This window comes from Sarcophilus harrisii, chromosome 1 (assembly GCF_902635505.1).
Source record: "Sarcophilus harrisii chromosome 1, mSarHar1.11, whole genome shotgun sequence".
Lineage (NCBI taxonomy): Eukaryota > Metazoa > Chordata > Mammalia > Dasyuromorphia > Dasyuridae > Sarcophilus > Sarcophilus harrisii.
The window spans coordinates 80434364-80451942 of record NC_045426.1 but is presented as its reverse complement, the minus strand read 5'-3'; the positions used below and the strand labels follow the sequence as shown (position 1 = coordinate 80451942).

Here is a 17579-nt window from a genome sequence, read left to right as displayed (position 1 = left end):
CCAAAAACCAAAAAAAGTGAAAATAGTATGCTTTGATCTGCCTTCAGACTTCATAATTATTTCTCTAGATGTGGACAGCATTTTCCTTCACGAGTTCCTTGGAATTGTCTTAGATCATTGCATTGCTGAGAGGACCAAAGTCTTTCATATTTGATTATTACAAAATATTGCTTTTATTGTGTAAAGTGTTTTCCCGGTTCTTCTCACTTCAATTAGCAATAGATCATCTAAGTTTTTCCAGATTTTTCTGAAATCTGCTTGCTCATCATTTCTTGCACAACAATAGTATTTCATTACATTCATATGCTACAACTTGTTCATTCCCTAATTAATGGGCATCTATTCATTTTCCAATTCTTTGCCACCACAAAAATTGCTGCTATAAATATATTTGTAAATATGGGTCCTTTGCCCTTTTATGATCTTTTTTTGGTTACAGACTTAGTAGTAATATTCCTGGATCAAAGGATATGCACAGTTTTATAACCCTTTGGGCATAGTTCCAAATTACTCTCCAGAATGCAATGCAGTAATGTCTTAATTTTCCCACATCTTCTCCAACATTTTTCATTTTCCTTATCATATTAGCCAATTTGATAGCTTCACCCCTATGGTGGGTGGTATCTCAGAGATTTTTTTAATTTGCATTTCTCTAATCAATAGTGATTTAGAGCATTTTTTCATATGATTATGGATAGCTTTAATTTTTTTTTTATCTAGAAACTGCTTGTTCATATCCTTTGACCATTTGTTAATAAGGGAATAACTTGTATTTTTAAAAATTTGATTCTGTTCTCCAAATATTTGAGAAATAAGGCCTTTAGCAGAAACATTGGCTTTAAATATTGTCTCCCAGTTTTCTGCTTTCATTCTAATCTTGGTTGCATTTGTTTTTTTATTCAAAACCTTTTAAAATTTAATGTAATGAAAATCATACATTTTATTTTTCATAATGTTCTCTATTTCTTCTCTTCTCCATAGATCTCACAGATAATTGATTCCTTGCTCTTCTGCTTTGCTTATGGTATCATCCTTTATGTCTAAATTATGGACCCATCTTGATCTTCCAGATGAATTTTGTTATTATATTTTCTAATTCTATAAAATAATTTTTGGTAGTTGATTGATGTGACACTGAAAAAGTAGATGACTTTAGGTAGAATTGTCATTTTTATCATATTAACTTAGTCTACCCATAAACAATTGATATTTTTCCAATTGTTTATATATGATGTTATTTGTGTGAAGAGTTTCTTGTAATTGTGTTCATATGGTGCCTGTTTGCTTTGGCAGGTGAATTCTGATACAGTTTGTATTGTTTACAGTTATTTTAAGTGATTTTTTTGGTCTATCTTTTGCTGGTGGATTTTGTTGGTAACATGCCCATTCCCTCATATGTAAAATAGGCAAGTTAGTGCTGCTGCTTCTATGATCATAAGAGATCCTCGAGATTCAACACCTTTCTTCTCATGGTAATAGGATCATTATGACTTTGGGATGAGAGCTGTGAAGACTGTTATCTCGGCAGCTGGAAACCTGAAGCGGGAGAACCCGACCATGAATGAAGTAAGTGTCAGTGACGCAGGGTGGGCTGTGGGCTCTGGAGGGATGCCCCAAGAGGGAGCCAAAGAATAGGGTGATGCGGGCTTTGGGGTCTGGGGCTGGTGGGAGAGGGTCAGGAGGGAAGGGAGCCCCCAAGGGAACCTGATGTGGCTCTTTTGTAGGAGCTGATCTGTCTGCAGGCCATTCGGGATGTGAACGTGCCCAAGTTTCTGCAGGACGACCTCAAGCTTTTTTCGGGCATTGTCTCTGACTTGTTCCCCAACATCAAGGAGGAGAGGGTGGACTACGGTATCCTGGATGAGGCCATCCGCTATGCCTGCCTGCAGGACAATCTAAAAGACGTGGACGGTGAGTAAGCCGGCCCTGGAGGAGGGCCGGATCCCGCCGGAAAGGTGGTTAGACTATGACTCAGGACCATGGCTCAGGAGAGAGAGGAGGAGGTCTGGGAGGGAGGGAGGAGCCCATGGGAGCTGGGGAGGTCCCCAATGGGTGTGGGGAGACAGGAGAAGGAGACCCAGGAGAGAGCTTTGCTCACTGCGATTAGCTGAAGCTATCCCCAGTTCTTCACACTGACAAATCATCCTGCCTGTATTCTAGAGCAGCTTCCCCTTTGCAGGACAGCACCCAGTCTATCAGTGCAAGAGTGACTGGCAGATGGACATTGTAAGATCCGAGACTCACTGCTGTAGGAGACCTTAGATTCTATCTCGTCCAATCCCATAGGAAATGAGGTGGGAAGGGATTTGCCCAGAGTCACCCAAGAGATGAGTCCAGGCCAGATCCTTTGTTTCCAAGGGCAGTGATCCTTGTCTTCCTTCCTCCAGGCTTTCTGACCAAGTGTATCCAACTGTATGAGACCACAGTGGTGCGCCACGGCCTCATGCTTGTGGGGCCTGCGGGCTCTGGGAAGACCAAGGTGAGGATGGCCCCTGACTAAGGATGGGAGCCAGGGGAGCAGGACCAGAGATACATCTCATTACCCGCCTGGTCTCCTCCACTGACCATGGATGGCAGCTCTGGCCCGAGAGAGTGGTTGTCCTGTGTTTTTAGCAGGGAGCCAGAGACCAGGCTCAGAAACTCTAGCAGCCTCACATTATTTGAGTGCTTTGGCTGGCAAGTGAGAAGGAGGAAGGGCGAGAAGTATGGTTATACGTGTGTTTTTAGGAGTATTTTAGTTTTCCAAATATATGGCAAAATCTTCTGTTCCAAATTTTTCTTTTTCCTCCTCCCTCCCTAAGACATCAAGCATTTTGATACAGATTGAACATGTACAATTCTTCTAAACATACATCCATGAGCTTATAAGGGATGGGAAGTTGAAGGAGCCATTGTAGTTGTTCTGGGTACTTGGTTCCTTCTTGCAGATAGCTCCTCCAAGGTCAATGGAGGGACAACTCCCAAAAACCTTACTTTATTTTTTTGTGAGGCAATCAGGGTTGTGACTTGGGCAGTTAGTGTGAAGTGTCTGAGGCTGGATTTGAACTCGGTTCCTCCTGGCTCTGTCAGAGCCGGTGTTCTACCTGCTGCACCCCCAGCTGCCCCCGGAGCTAAAAACCAAGAGAGAAAGAGCCTGGTAGATTGTCAGCTCCCTGCCGAGCTGGGCTTACCCAGTGAATAGACCCCTGAGAGTAGTTTGCAAAGACATAGACCTGGTGAAGGGCCAGAGAGGGCCAGTGAGTTCTGCAGTAGCGGCTCAGGAAACCAGAGATGGCTCTGGGGAGCCTGGCAGCCCCAGATGAAGGAGAGGAGGAGGTTTGGGAGGGAGGGAGGTGCATCCCCAGCCCAGCTCCCAGGCCCAGAAGCCGGCCCAGCTCCTTTTCCTGGCGCATGGTGGGCCCTTAGAGCGCCTGTGGGCCCACTCTTCCCCTCCTGACGGGGAACCTGAGGCCTCCTGAGACAGGGATTCCCCTTCTGTCTGGCAGTGGTCAGACTTTCTGCTGCCTCTGTCTCCCCAGTGTTACAAGGTCTTGGCAGCTGCAATGACAGCCCTGAAAGGCAAGCCTTCCATCAGCGGTGGTGTGTATGAAGCGGTCAACTACTATATCCTCAACCCCAAGTCCATCACCATGGGTCAGCTGTATGGGGAGTTCGACTTGCTGACACATGAATGGTAAAGCTCTGGCCCTTCAATCCTCCTTGGAGTTTGTGACCCTTTAAAAGGGCAGCTGGGCTCTCGCTGGGCTTCGTGCTTCCCAGCAAGCCCGAGCCCCCTCCCAGCAGCACTGAGAAGCTGACCCCAGGTCCAGGTTTCTTAGTTCCCCCTGCTCCTCTGCTCTTTACCCTGGTGGCCGTGCTCCGCCGCGGGACATCGAGGGTTTCCTAGCCCTGTCTTTGCTGACATTCTCCTCACTTTCCCAGGACTGATGGGATTTTTGCCTCCCTCATCCGGGGAGGGGCCATCTCCTCTGACACGGACAAGAAGTGGTACATGTTTGATGGCCCAGTGGATGCAGTTTGGATCGAGAACATGAACACTGTGCTGGACGACAATAAGAAGCTGTGCCTCAGCTCTGGGGAGATCATCAAGCTCACAGAGGTGACATCTTGGAGGAGTTGCCCACCCTGACCAAGTCTGCCCCCTGTGCCCAGGTTCTGATGCTTACAGAGAGCCACCCATCTTTGGGCTTGTCCCCACAGGGCTGGCGCTGGTCCCCAGGGACACTGGTTTCTCTTGGGCATTTTCCTTTTGTCCTTCCCTCTTTTTCTATTCCCCTTCTGGCTTGCCATAGACCCCTGGAGCAGTGCAGTAGGACTAGAGAGTCTCCTGGGGTCAGCCCCAAACCCAGTGTGGGCCATGAGGATCCACTGGGAGAAGAGTATTCTCTGTTCAGTTGCTGGGCACCTCACAGCAGTCTTCAGGCTTTAACCCTTGAGACTTCAAGTACCGTACGAGCTGGGGCATAGTGAGTAGGTACCTGCGAGTGGGCTCTGGCTTACTGAAGAACACAAATCCCAGCAAGAGCTCAGCTGCCCTTTTAAAGAGCCCTAGATGAGGAAGCTGAGGAACAAATGGTAAAAAATGAAATTTGAGTAAATTCTGAGTCTCCCAATTGGGAGATTACCAAGTGAAAGGATCACTAAATTTGGAGTTAGAATATCTCAGTTTGAAGCCCCGTTCTGCTTCTAGGATAATTCACTTGTTTCTGGCTTCCATTTCTATAAGCTGAGGGAAAGCTGGATTTGACTAGACTTTCTCCTGCCCTGTGCAGAGCAGCCCTGCCTTTGCCCCACGGCCCTTCTCCAACTCCGATCCAGGGTAACTGCTGTGCCCTTTGCAGCACGACAGGGGCCTGGCCCTCCTTGCTGCTCCCCTTCCCTTTTCTGTCTAAGCTTTCTCGGGGAACCCCCTTGTGACACAGCTTCTTTTGCATTTGTGGCGTACAGTCGATGACAATGATGTTTGAAGTCCAGGACCTGGCGGTTGCCTCTCCTGCCACTGTGTCCCGCTGCGGCATGGTTTACTTGGAGCCCAGCATCCTCGGAATCATGCCCTTCACAGAATGCTGGCTGAGGAAGATCCCTAGCTTGATGATGCCTTTCAAGGAGAAGTATGAGAGCCTCTTCTCGAGGTTTCTGGAGGTAAGTGAGGGCTCCCCAGGCAAAATCCAGGCCTCCTAGAAAGCCCTCCCTCCCACTGGCCTTGTCACTCCTGCTCCTGTCTCTTGGCCTGCAATGACTTCCCTCCTCACCTCCACCTTTCACCTTCCCTGGACTCTTTCTGTCACACTGTCTTTGAGAGTCCTTTCTCAGCCTCCCTAGACTCCCCAAAACAGGGGCTTCTTCCCTCTGAGATCACTCACTGTTTATACTGCTTTTATCTTGCATATACCATTTCTGGTTTGCTGACTCCCCTTAGAGAGGAAACTTTTTGACACCAGGAGTCATGTTTTTGTCTTCCTTTGTATTTTAGCACTTACCGGTCTTGACATAATAAATGCTTGTTGACTGACTGATGCGATTGACATCTGTTGAGCATGGGAAAAACCCATTCTATAAAAAATTGCCATTTTATATACAAGGGAGAGGGTAGACTGCAGCTCAGGAAACAAAACTGGAAATTCCAAAGGTGACCATTTCCATACAAGACTTTTGTCTGGCTTCTCAACTTGGTCTTTTCCAGGACTCTATTGAGTTTGTCCGAGATTCAGTGAAGGAAGTGATTGGCTCCACAAACAGCAACCTGACCATGAGCCTCCTCAAGATCATGGACTGCTTCTTCAAGCCGTTTCTGCCCAAAGAGGTAGGAGTGTGATTCCGTGGCTCGCACCCCGCAAATTAGCTCTCCTAGGCCAAGAAGAAGGAGAGTGAGGAGCCAGCCGGCTGGTGTAGGTTATGAGACTGTGGCATCGTGGAGAAGTTCTAGTTTTTATTCTTAAAACAAGTTTCCCTAATGCCTTTTGTCTTAATGTTGCAGTTACCTTCTACCCTAGAGACCCAGGCTCATAGGTGCCATTCAGACTGGAACTTGGGTTAGCAGTGGATGAAGGCCTTCAGGAAGAGAGAGAAAAACATTTCATTGTCCAGAGTGTAGAAGTAGGGTGAAATTGGGGAGATTATCCAAGCTTGAAAGAGAGCCAGCTAGACAAAGATCTGGGCTGCCAAAGGATAAGCTATAAGGAAACCACAGGCCATCAAAGCATGGATTTGGTGCAGGAAGGGACCTTGCAGGCCGTCATTTTACAGGTGATAAAATGGTGGTCTGAAGAGGGTCAGCAAGCTGACTAAGCTCAAGCATCAGCAACAGAATTTGAACTCAGGGCCCATGACTCAAGAGCCAGGGACTGTAATATACTGACTGTTGGAATTCTCAAGCAAGAGTTCTCCCCTCTAGATCAGGTTAGATATCCTGTAATTATGCTGTTCAGTCCTGTTCTAGATTGGCTGTACCCCAAGCTCTGCACTTGATGGTGTAAGATAGGTATGTTTTTGTGGGTTGTTCAGAATGGGACTCCTGGGGGCAAGAATAATTATATCTGAGATTTTTGTCCACCTTTTCAGGAATCAGGAGAAGGACCTTGAATAAGTGCTTTCTCCTCTAGCCTCCAAGAAGGGTACTAGAGTAGAATTGTCCCCCTCTCCTACTACACATATTGTTGGTCTGTGGGCTGTGATTATTTGAGGGAGTTCAACTCAAAAGGTACTTCCTTAAGAGGGCAGGGTAGCCCAAAGTGTATTCCTCAAATGCTGGTTACATCACAAATAGCAAATAATGAACCTATTTATCCCAGCAAACAGAAGTAACAACTAACACTTATATAGTACTTATTATGCTTCAGGCATTGTTGTGTCCTGCTTTCTAGAGCCCCCAGGCCGCGGTGACTAAAACACACCAGCTGAATGGAGAAGTGATGAGACCGGACTCCCGAGGATGGTGGGAAAATAGAATCTGTTTATTTCAAGGACTTTCCCCTTTTATATCTTAATACATTCATGTAACCAAAACAACACTGGGCATTTGCCCAGAATATACTGTGCACCTGGGACCACATAAACAACTTGCTGTTGTATGTAGTTTGCCACCAGGTATCACTATGCCTCAATCTCCACACAGGTTGTCACTGCCCCCCGACTTCTCTGGAAGGCCGAGAGCCCTTAGGGGAGATAAGGAGCCGAACCAGACATTGTCAGCAGGTTCCTTCTGGGCTGAAGGGTCTTATAGCTCATCCAGAGTTCTTTCTACTACAAGGCATTAATCAAAGAAGTCATACAGATTGGAATACATCAGAAAATAAACAATAATGGATAAGCTTTTCCCTGGGAATTGGATGAGATCTCAATTCAAATTAAAAGAGACTAGCCTCTGACCTCACCAAAGGGGGAAAGTCTCCAAAGTTTCTAGGGAGGCAAGCTGGAAATCATAGATACATTGAAGTCTTCTCCAACATGAGTGCAGTTTCTGAAGTCTTTCTCTCTCTCCCAAATACATGCATGAATGCATTATGTCCCAAACATGAATGAAAGCCCAGTTATGTAGGAAAAGGTTTTTTCTATGTTGGATGACAGGCTGAGCATGTTATTCTTTTTTATTACACGTAATTTTTATTGCATTATGATCTGAAAAGGATGCATTTAATATTTCTGCCTTTCTGCATTTGATTGTGAGGAGGCCTTGATACAATTTTTGTGTAAGTGCCATGTACTGCTGAGAAAAAGGCATATTTCTCTCTTTCCCCATTCAATTTTCCCCAGAGGTCCATCTTAACTTTTATAAAATTCTAGTCGCCTTGTTAAGTTTTTTTTTTGTTTATTTCAAAATAAACTAGATTTATCTAGTTCTGAGAGGGGGAGGTTGAAGTCTGCCACTAGTATAGTTTTTCTATTTCTTCCTATAACTGATTTAACCTCTCTAAGAATTTGGATGCTTTATCGTTTGATGTATATATGTTTAGTTTTGATATCACTTCATAGTCTATGGTATTTTTTAGAAAGAGGTAGTTTCTTGTCTTTTTAAATTAGAGTCTATTTTTGCTTTTGCTTTTGCATTGAGATTAGGATTACTACCCCTGGTTTTTTTGTTTTTTTTTTTTTTTTTTTTACTTCATCTGAAGTAATATATTCTGCTCCAGTCTTTTACCTTTATCTTGTATTTATCTTTCTGATTCAAATGTGTTTCTTGTAAACAACATATTGTAGAATTCTGGTTTTTAATTCACTCTGCTATCAACTACAATTTTATGTGAGAGTTTATTCCATTCACCATTCACAGCTATGATTACTGTATTTCCCTCCATCCTATTTTTCCCTTTGTTTATACTTTTCTGTCTCCTTTTACCTTGTTCCTCTTCATCAGTGTTTTGCTTCTGCCTCCTTCAGTCAGTCCCCTCTCCCCTTTTCTTTTTCCTTTCACCTGCTACTTTCTTATAGAGTAAGATAAGTTCCTATATTCAAGTGAATGTATATATTATTCCCTCTTTGAGTCAAATCCAAGAAGAGTAACATTCAAACAATGCTCCCTCTCTCAATCCCTCCTTTCCCTTTACTATAATAGGTCTTTTGCACCTCTTGATGTGATGTAATTTACTCTTTTCTGCTTTCCCTTTCCTCTTCTCCCAGTACAATTCTTTTTTTTCTACCCTCCAATTTTTTTATATCATCACATCAAAATCAACTGATACCCACACCCTCTGTGTGTTTATACTCCATATAACTGCCCTCATAAAGCTCTCAAGAGTTACAAGTATCATTTTCCTGTATAAGGATGTAAACAGTTGAAGAACATAATTTTTTTTCTTTCCAGTTTACCTTTTTATGCTTGAATATTGTTTTTGAAGATACAGTTTTCTGTTCAGCTTTGGTCTCTTCATCAGGAAAGTTTAAACATCTCCTATTTCATTGAATATCTATCTTTTTCCCTGAAAGATTGTGCTCAGTTTTGCTGGGTAGTTGACTCTTGGTTGTAATATAGAAGTTTCTAAGTCTTGTGTAATTCTGACTGTGACTCTGATGTTGTGTTTTCTCCTTGATGTGATAATTTTGCAATTTGGCTATAATATTCCTTGGAATTTTCATTTTGGGGTCTCATTCAGTAGGTGATCAGTAGATTCTTTCAGTGACTATTTTACCTTCTGGTTCTACGATATCAAGACAGTTTTCATTGATAATTTCTTAAAAGATACTATCCAAGCTCTTTTTTTTTGATCATGGTTTTCAGGTAGTCCAATAATTCTTAAATTATCTCCCTTGAATCTATTTTCCAGGTGAATTGTTTTTCTAAAGCGGTATTTTATAATTTCTTCTATTTTTTCATTCTTTTGATTTATTTTGACTGATTCTTGATGTCTCATAGAGTCATTAGTTTCCATTTGCCAGACAGACCCCTGAAGAGGCTGTGATTGGAACCTACAAGATTCGGAAGAAGTAGAATTCAGTGAAATAGAGGTTAGCACATGAACTCAGGGGACTCAGGTGAGACCAATCAGGGTTGACCATCCTACTCAGAATGGATAGGAGCAAGGGATGAAGTATAGCCCTGAAACAAAGGTCCAATTCAGGAATAAAGCTACAAAGAGAAATATATCAAAATATCAACCTGCCTCAAAAAAAAAATGTGCAAATCTAACTATGACAACCACAGAGACAAAAAGGAAACAACGATTTTTGCCAATACCTTAAAAGAAATGACTCAAGAGATAACAAAATAAATAAAAGCTCTCAAAAATAATTAGAAGAATAGGTAGCTTATATTAGAAAGTGGTAAACCTTACTCAAGAAATGGAATCCTTGATAACCTGAATAGACCAAACAGAAATTAATGACTGCTTGAGTCAGAGGAAGCTGAGAACAAAATCTAAAGACTGAAAAAATGGAAGAAAATATTGATATAAAACCCAATTGGCTTGGAAAATAAATCAAGGAGGGATAATTTAAGAATCATCAGAGTAGCTATGAATAAAAAGAAACCTGCACACTGTATTTCCAGAAATAATAAATAAACTTTGCCTCTTAGGGCAAAAGTAAAAATTGAAAGAAAATGTCCTTAGTACTTTCAGATAGTTCAACATCAGAAACTGATACTGTTTTAATAGTAGAAATGACATGATGAAAGAAAAGTTATTACTGTCAGCTTTGCCACTATACCCTAAGGACCCCAGGACTTTGCCATCTTTCTTGTAGTTGAAATCTTCCTTATGTGTTGTTTAGTAACTAATAATAAAGATAATAAATAAATAAATGAATTTAAGAATGTAATAATCTCCTGAAAGCAATCCCCAAAGGCAAAATCCAAGGAATGTTATGATTAAAGTCCAGGACTCTCACATCAGAGAAAAAATACTGTAAAAATCTAGAGTGCAAGTGCCAAAGACCACACTCAGGATCATGCATTAAATGAGAGGAAATCATGTATAGTATTTCAAGAAGCAAAAGATAAATGCTTACAACTAAGCCAAGCTGAGCATGATCCAATCCTACAGGTGGGAAAATAGATCCATAATGGAATGGTGGATTTTTAAAGATTTCTGATAAAAAGACCTGGGTAGGAACTGAAATAACAAACATAAGGCTAGAAAGATAAATTTATTCAAGCAATTTTAATTGAGCTATATGATGACACAGTGCTAACATTCTATTAGGGGGAGAAGAAACAAGTGCTTCTTTGGAGTCTCAATATCTTCAAAGGGTATTGAGAGTGGAAAACAGAGGAAAACAGAATAGATTAGTTTTTGTTCTGAGCATCTTAAGAAAGAAAAGGATGGGTAAAAGGAGGAATTTATTAGTGTAGAATAGAGAAGGAAGTGGGGGATCATGCTATTTCTTGTAAATGGGGTTCATAAAATAAATATACAAATAAAGTGGCAGGGGTGAGTAGAATGGGCATCAAGTCAAATCTGAAATTGGCAAAGGAAGATTGAATATGCACAAAAACAGTTTGGAATAGAATTACATCAAATTTCATAATGAAACAAATGGGGAAGGGAGCAGGGTTTAGGATAACAGCTGGGAGGGAATGGTCAAAAGCAGAACAAACTTATATTATCCCAAAGATATGATTAAAGGTATAGGGGGTGAAGAGAGAAAAGCATCAAAACTTAAGGGGATATCTTAGATTGCCTTTTGTACATTTGGGGAATGGCTGAACAAATTGTAGCATAAGAAAGTAATAAAATATTATTGCGCCATGAGAAATGAAGAAAGATGATTGCAAAAAAATCTTGGGTAGCATGAAGAAAGCAGAACTAGGAGAACAATTTGTACTCAGACAGCAATATTACGAGGAAAAACAGCTTTGGATGACTTAAGACTTTTGATCAATGCAGTGACCGGTCATGTTTCCAGAGAGCTAGTAATGAAGCCTGTTACCCACTTTCTGACAGAGAAGGGAGGGATGAAAGGAGCAAAGATGTATGGGTGGAGATGGCTGCTGTGTGGATTCATTTTGCCCAACTGTGCTTATACATCACAAATTTGTTCTTTTTTCCCTCTTTCCCTCAGTTATTTTAACATTTTTAAAAAATTCACTGAGCTAGACCAAAAAGAAAAGTTTTGAAAGGAGTGTGGATAATTCATTATATATACATTAAAAAACCAAGCAGCATTTAACAGAGATTTACCATTTCATGTAGAATTTGTTTTGTGTGTGTTATGTGCATGAAAATAATCCTTTTTTAAAATGTTAAGTTCAGGATAAAAAAATTGAGAATGGAGCCACACTCTTTCCCTTTCTTTTCTCTCCTTTAATATTCCTAATCAAAAATTTCATTCAAACATTCCATACTCAATCAGTGAAGGGGCAGGAATTGTCTTACTTCCTTGAAAAGTCTTAAGAGGAACACTTAAAACACTCTCAGGTGCAGGCATCTTCAAATATGATCCAGATTGGCTTGACAAAGTAGAGTAGTCACCTTCAGTTTTATCTGTAAATTTCTCCATATTTCTATCCTCAGCTTGAGGTTTCTTGAGCTTTCTGCAGATTACCAAAGTTCAGCTCTTTCCATTTGGTGTCTATGGGTCTTTGAGCTTGAAGACCAAGTGAGGTTGCTGAGGGGCTTTCATCCTACTATCCCATAGAATTCTAAGGGCCCCCACTCATAGAATAACTCTGAGACTTTACCTTTCCAGAGCTAATAGTTGTTATTCAGGGTCCCTTAATGACTGCTTCCTTGCTCTCAATCCTTGCCTTAAAGTTCCCTGTCTCCTTGAATCCAGGATCTAATCAAACTGTTTTCTGATCCCCAGGTTTTCAGTTTTCCAGGTTCTGCCTTTTAACCTTCCATCAATTGAGTTCAAATATTTATGCCTCCTTTGGTATGCCATTCCTTAGCCAGCATGTCATTTAATTTTTACTTATTAGAACCATCATAAAATTACATTCTTATTGTTCCTGCCCCAGGATAGAGGGATATACTTAGATATACACATTTTTTTTTTAGATACACACATTTTAACGATTTCTTTTCATTCCGCATCGGCCTTGGCTGTGGTTAGGAAATGGTTATTTCATACCCATGCCTTGTAGAACATACAAGCTTGAAATTTGGACCTAAAGTGTCAGAGGAAGAAGGAACCTTGGAAATAATAGAATCATTTTGCAGAAAATAAAGTGAGTGCCTTCAGGTTATACTGTGAGTGAGTGGCAGAATAAATCTATAAAATCAATAAATAAACGGAATATTGGAGTTGAACTGAGGACCAGGACTTTACCTTATTTTATCTGCATAGATTGTGCCACAATATGAGTTAGGTGTGTGTAACCCTGTGGAGTTATATATGCATTGTATGCTGATCTCTGTGTGGGCCTCATCCTGAGCTGCACATCTCACAAACTAAGCATCTTTAATTTTCTCTCTCCTCAGGGTGTCAAGAAATTCCCTCATGAGAAACTGGTTCGAATCCCGGAGCTTGTGGAGCCTTGGTTTATTTTTTCCTTGATATGGAGTGTGGGAGCCACAGGAGATGCCAACAGCCGGAAGGCCTTCAGTACGTGGCTCAGGGAAAAGATGAAGTTACAGGAGGTGAGCAGTGAGATGCACACACATGACATGGGCAGAGAATGGGTGAATGAAAAAGCATTCACCAAGCATTTGCTTTGTGCCAAACATTTTGTTAAATGCTGGGGACAGAAAAAAATGAAAAAAAAATCCCTGCTTTCTTAGAACTCGTGTTTTATTAGAGGGATAAGCTACAAAGCAGGTTCCAGGTGTAGGTCACTCAGGAAGCGGCGGTAGAACAAATAACGGTACAGCTTTTCTGAGACTATAACTGTGTTGGACATTGAGCCACATGACAGGCAAAGGCTTGGGTGATGAGAACTTTCTTTTGGGGTCTCTAGTAGTTGCTTCAGTGGCTGCTGAGGAGGTAGGGACTGCAGCCTGGGCCAATGCCTGTGTCTGTAAGGTCTAGGGGTGAGGTGGGAGGATGCTGGGCCCACTATGACCGTTTCAGGTATGGGGAGAGTGCTGTGCATCTTCACCCGGATGACTGCAGGGAGTAGACCTGAGGCAGGACCATGGACGAGGGCCTGAGTTCAGTGCCAGGTCTCCAGAGGACATGGCTATTCCCAGAGCTCTGAGTCGACCTGCCCCTCAGGGGCAGCTGGTCTGGAGGGAGACCGAGGGTCAAAGTCTGTGTTTCTCTCCCTAGGTAGGCTTGCTCTTTCCGGAAGATGGCTTGGTGTTTGACTACCGCTTAGATGATTGTGGCATCAGTAGCTTGGAGGATTTTGAGGAAGAGGAAGAGGAAAACAAACAGGTGAAGACTTTTTCTCCTTCTCCGACTGAGAGGCTAAATCAGGGGCAAAACCTCAGTTTGTGGAAGTGAGGGAGGCATCAAGGGCAGTGGGCTCCCCCTTGCAATTAACATCCATGCTCCTCAGCTTCTCCTCGGATGCTCCTTGTCAAAGGCTCGGGAGTTGGGGTGACTGGCAGACCTTTTTCTGTTGTGTGAATCCTTAGGTCTGGTTTTCACTATCACTCAGCACTTCTAGATACTGCAGATGTCCCTAAGGTTCACCCACTAAATTAACTAGCAAACCAAGCCCAATGTTACCAACAAGGCAGTCCCCTGGGGGAAGGGGGGGGGGCTGAGCCACAAAAAGAGAAGACTGGTGGGATATGATTACTGCTTTTAGGTTTCTGAAAGAGCATAATGAGGAAGCTGATTAGTATGTTCTACTAAACTTCAGAGGGAAGAGAAAATATTAAGATAATATTAATTAGTGAATTAGTTAAAAGGATAACTAATATTAACATAATAAGATAGATAAAAATATTACAGAGGCAAATTTCAGCTCAAAATTAGGAAAAAATAGCATATACAACAGTAAAATAGGCTATTTCAAAGAGTGGGCTCTTTGCCACTGGAGATGTTCAGACCAAAGTTGGATGGCCTTAGTTGAGAATGTCCTAGAATGTGCCAACCTGGGTAATAGTCTTTTTGAATGCTAAGATTCTGGGATTTTGTCAGTGGTTCAGGTATCTCCTGATTATAAGTATTAGATACAGATCATATTCTAGTGTTTTGTCCCCATCTTATAAAATTCTTATCCACATTACAGAGAAGATGCTGAAAAATCAGAATATAGTCCAAAATGAAATGGCAAAGACCTTGGATTATCTACTGTTGGGAATTACCTCATAAGCATTCCTAGTTGAAAGGCTATAATGTGTGCTATTCCCTGAGGAAAACACTGGGAAGTGATTTGCCCTTAGATCCAGAGGCCCCTTCTGCAGATAAAGACCCACAGACCAATTATGTTGCAGGAGAATCTAAAATCAGATCTTTGGTACCTTGTCAGTCCTTGCTAGGTTCACAGCCATTCAGCTGTGGCTTTGCCAAGTCTTTGTCCCCCTGCTACTCTGTTCCAACTCAGTGAGCTGCCTTCTAAAAGCTGTGAGGATTGTTTCATGTTCCTGCCCTATAGCTCCAAAAAGCCCTTATTTCATCCTGGATCCGTCATCTGATGGGTCAGCTTCCCTTCTTACTACTTAGGAGTCCAGAGCTTAGGAAATATCCAAGTTTGACCCTCAGTAGGGGAGATAGCATCATTCCAAGTTCAGATATCCAGGATCCTGGTTGATGCTGCTCTGCTACAGAGGAGATCTGGCTGGTCAGGTCTAGTGTCTGAGGTAACCTGTGTCTTCTAGGTGAGCTGGGTGAAGTGGATGGATATATCAGCACCATTTACCATGGTTCCTGATACCAGCTATTCCAACATCATTGTGCCCACAATGGACACTGTCCAGATGTCTTTCCTCCTCGGGATGCTCCTCACCAATAAGAAACCTGTAAGTCTCCAAACTGCTCTTTTCCTACAGAGGTAGGAGTAAGAGCCATCATTTCCCAGCTTCAAGGGCCAGCTTTGGAGGACCAGAACTGCCTAATATCTTTACTCCTCTCCTCCTAGGTCCTGTGCATTGGGCCCACGGGCACAGGAAAGACCATCACCATTTTTGACAAGCTCCTCAAGAACTTGCCTTTGGAGTACATCACTCACTTCATGACATTTTCAGCCCGAACCTCAGCCAATCAGACCCAGGACCTCATTGACAGCAAGCTGGATAAAAGGCAAGATTGCTTTTTTTGCTCTGACCTTTTTGTTCTTCCTATAACCCTTAATATTTTATTACACACAGCTTTTTTAAAAATCTAGTTGCTACTATATCTGCTGCTGGGGTACACAGAAACACTCCTATAAAATGATGGGAAGTTGCTCAAGTTCACTCTTTTTACACTCAGAGCCTCAAGCCTTGGGATAATGGGAGGAAGGGAGATCTCAAAGTTGTTCAGGAATCCTCTGTGGGGGCAAGAGTTGGGTCTCTTGGGAGACATCTCTTGGCTACTGTTTAGATTTTTGCTAGTCATAATGTTCATTCACATATGCATTTATTCAACAGGTATTTATGGAGCACATGTTGTATGCCAGGCTCAATGTTAAGGGCTCTAGCTCTTAATGGATGCTTTTGGAAAAGTACTTTTATATATAAACTAATTCCTCTCCCAGTTCAGTTCCCCTGTCTGGTAATTAATACAAGCATTTTATATCAAAGCAAGGAAACTGAAGCCCAAACAGTCAAGCTAGCTTGGCCATGAATTTGGCAGAAGCCGGCCAGGCACTCGGATCTGCTGATGGCAGATCAAGCACTCTTTCTCCTGGACCACACTGTTTCATTCAGCATAAGACCCAGTCCCTGCCTTCAGAAGAGTAGAGCAGAGTTGAGGGTAGAAGGCACAAGGCAAATGGATTGGAGAATGGATCTCTCTAGTAGTGGAGAATGGAGATGAGAATTGCTGTTCAGGGGGCAAGGTGCCAGCCCCTGCTTTGCCATTGCCTTCCTATGACATTGAGGGATTCTAGCATTCTTAATGAGTGCTAGACACTCTCGATGTGTTTATTTACAGCGTGAGGAGTTGTACTCCATCTCATGTAGCAAGGCTCAGCATGGTAAAATCCCAGACAGGCAGTTCCAGAGACAGAATCTGTGCTGTGATTGGGCAGAGTGGGGGGAGCTGGCCAAGGAAGGCCCAAGAGTGAGAAGCAGTGTGGCCCAGGGGATGGGGAGCTGGCCTCTGCCTCTGATCCAGACTGGCCAGGTGGCGTTGGATGAATGGCTCTGCCCGTCAGTGCCCCAAAGCAACTTTCTGAGACAGACATGGAGCTTTTTGCTGATCTTTGTCAAGGGAAGCTTCCTTAGTGGCAGTTCTCCGCACTGATCAAATGCCAGGTCTGGACTAAAAAGGCAAAATAAAAAGAAATGAAAGATTTTAACTGAATAGAAGCTCTCTTGTGAGTAGCTAAGAACCCTTTTCTAACCCTCCTGGGTATAGAATAAAGACTAGCTGGATGCTTGTTGAATTGGTCCCAGATGGAACCTCTTGTGACTCTGTGCTTGCTCATAGAAGCCTTTCCTCTCTGCAGACGAAAGGGGGTGTTTGGTCCTCCCTTGGGCCGATACTTCATATTTTTCATTGATGACCTGAATATGCCTGCTCTGGAGACCTATGGAGCCCAGCCTCCCATTGAACTCCTGCGTCAGTGGATGGACCATGGGGGCTGGTATGACAGGAAGATAATTGGTATGTGGTCACCCTTTTCTTAGTTATAAGGGGTTGTTTGGAAGACCCAGGGTTTAAATCCGGAGACCGAGTTCTTAAGGAATCCCACAATGACTTTTTCTTTGTCCTCTGACCCCTGGTGATATTCTGTAGGTATGTTCAAGAACCTGGTGGACATTAACTTTGTCTGTGCCATGGGACCTCCTGGTGGGGGCCGGAATGCCATCACTCCCCGCTTTACCCACCATTTCAATTATCTCTCATTCATTGAGATGGATGACATGAGCAAGAAACGCATCTTCTCTAACATTCTAGGAAGCTGGATGGGTGAGTATCTGGGACAGAGGCTTCCAAGATCAAGGTTGCCCTTTCCACACCTGTTCTAGTGGATGGTCAGCTGAGACAGAATGTGGGAATCTAGCTTCCTGCACCCTCCAGTGGGCATTCACCAGTGAGAGAGGTTGAGTACTTGGAGGTAAAAATGAGAAGCAGGTTCCAGAACAAAATAAACCTAAAAGAAATAAAGA

General features: G+C 42.8%; 1 protein-coding gene across 1 annotated transcript in view; it reads left to right on the top strand.

Annotated features, from left to right (window-relative positions):
- DNAH1 (dynein axonemal heavy chain 1) overlaps positions 1–17579 on the top strand; it is a 138494-nt gene that overhangs the window by 73904 nt on the left and 47011 nt on the right. Inside the window, exons 33-45 of the mRNA XM_031958068.1 lie at positions 1480–1566; positions 1725–1911; positions 2388–2479; positions 3519–3673; positions 3922–4099; positions 4948–5142; positions 5684–5803; positions 12855–13013; positions 13642–13749; positions 15144–15284; positions 15404–15564; positions 16916–17073; positions 17206–17379. Of these exons, the coding sequence (XP_031813928.1) occupies positions 1480–1566; positions 1725–1911; positions 2388–2479; positions 3519–3673; positions 3922–4099; positions 4948–5142; positions 5684–5803; positions 12855–13013; positions 13642–13749; positions 15144–15284; positions 15404–15564; positions 16916–17073; positions 17206–17379 (1915 nt within the window). The remainder of the gene's footprint in view (positions 1–1479; positions 1567–1724; positions 1912–2387; positions 2480–3518; positions 3674–3921; positions 4100–4947; positions 5143–5683; positions 5804–12854; positions 13014–13641; positions 13750–15143; positions 15285–15403; positions 15565–16915; positions 17074–17205; positions 17380–17579) is intronic.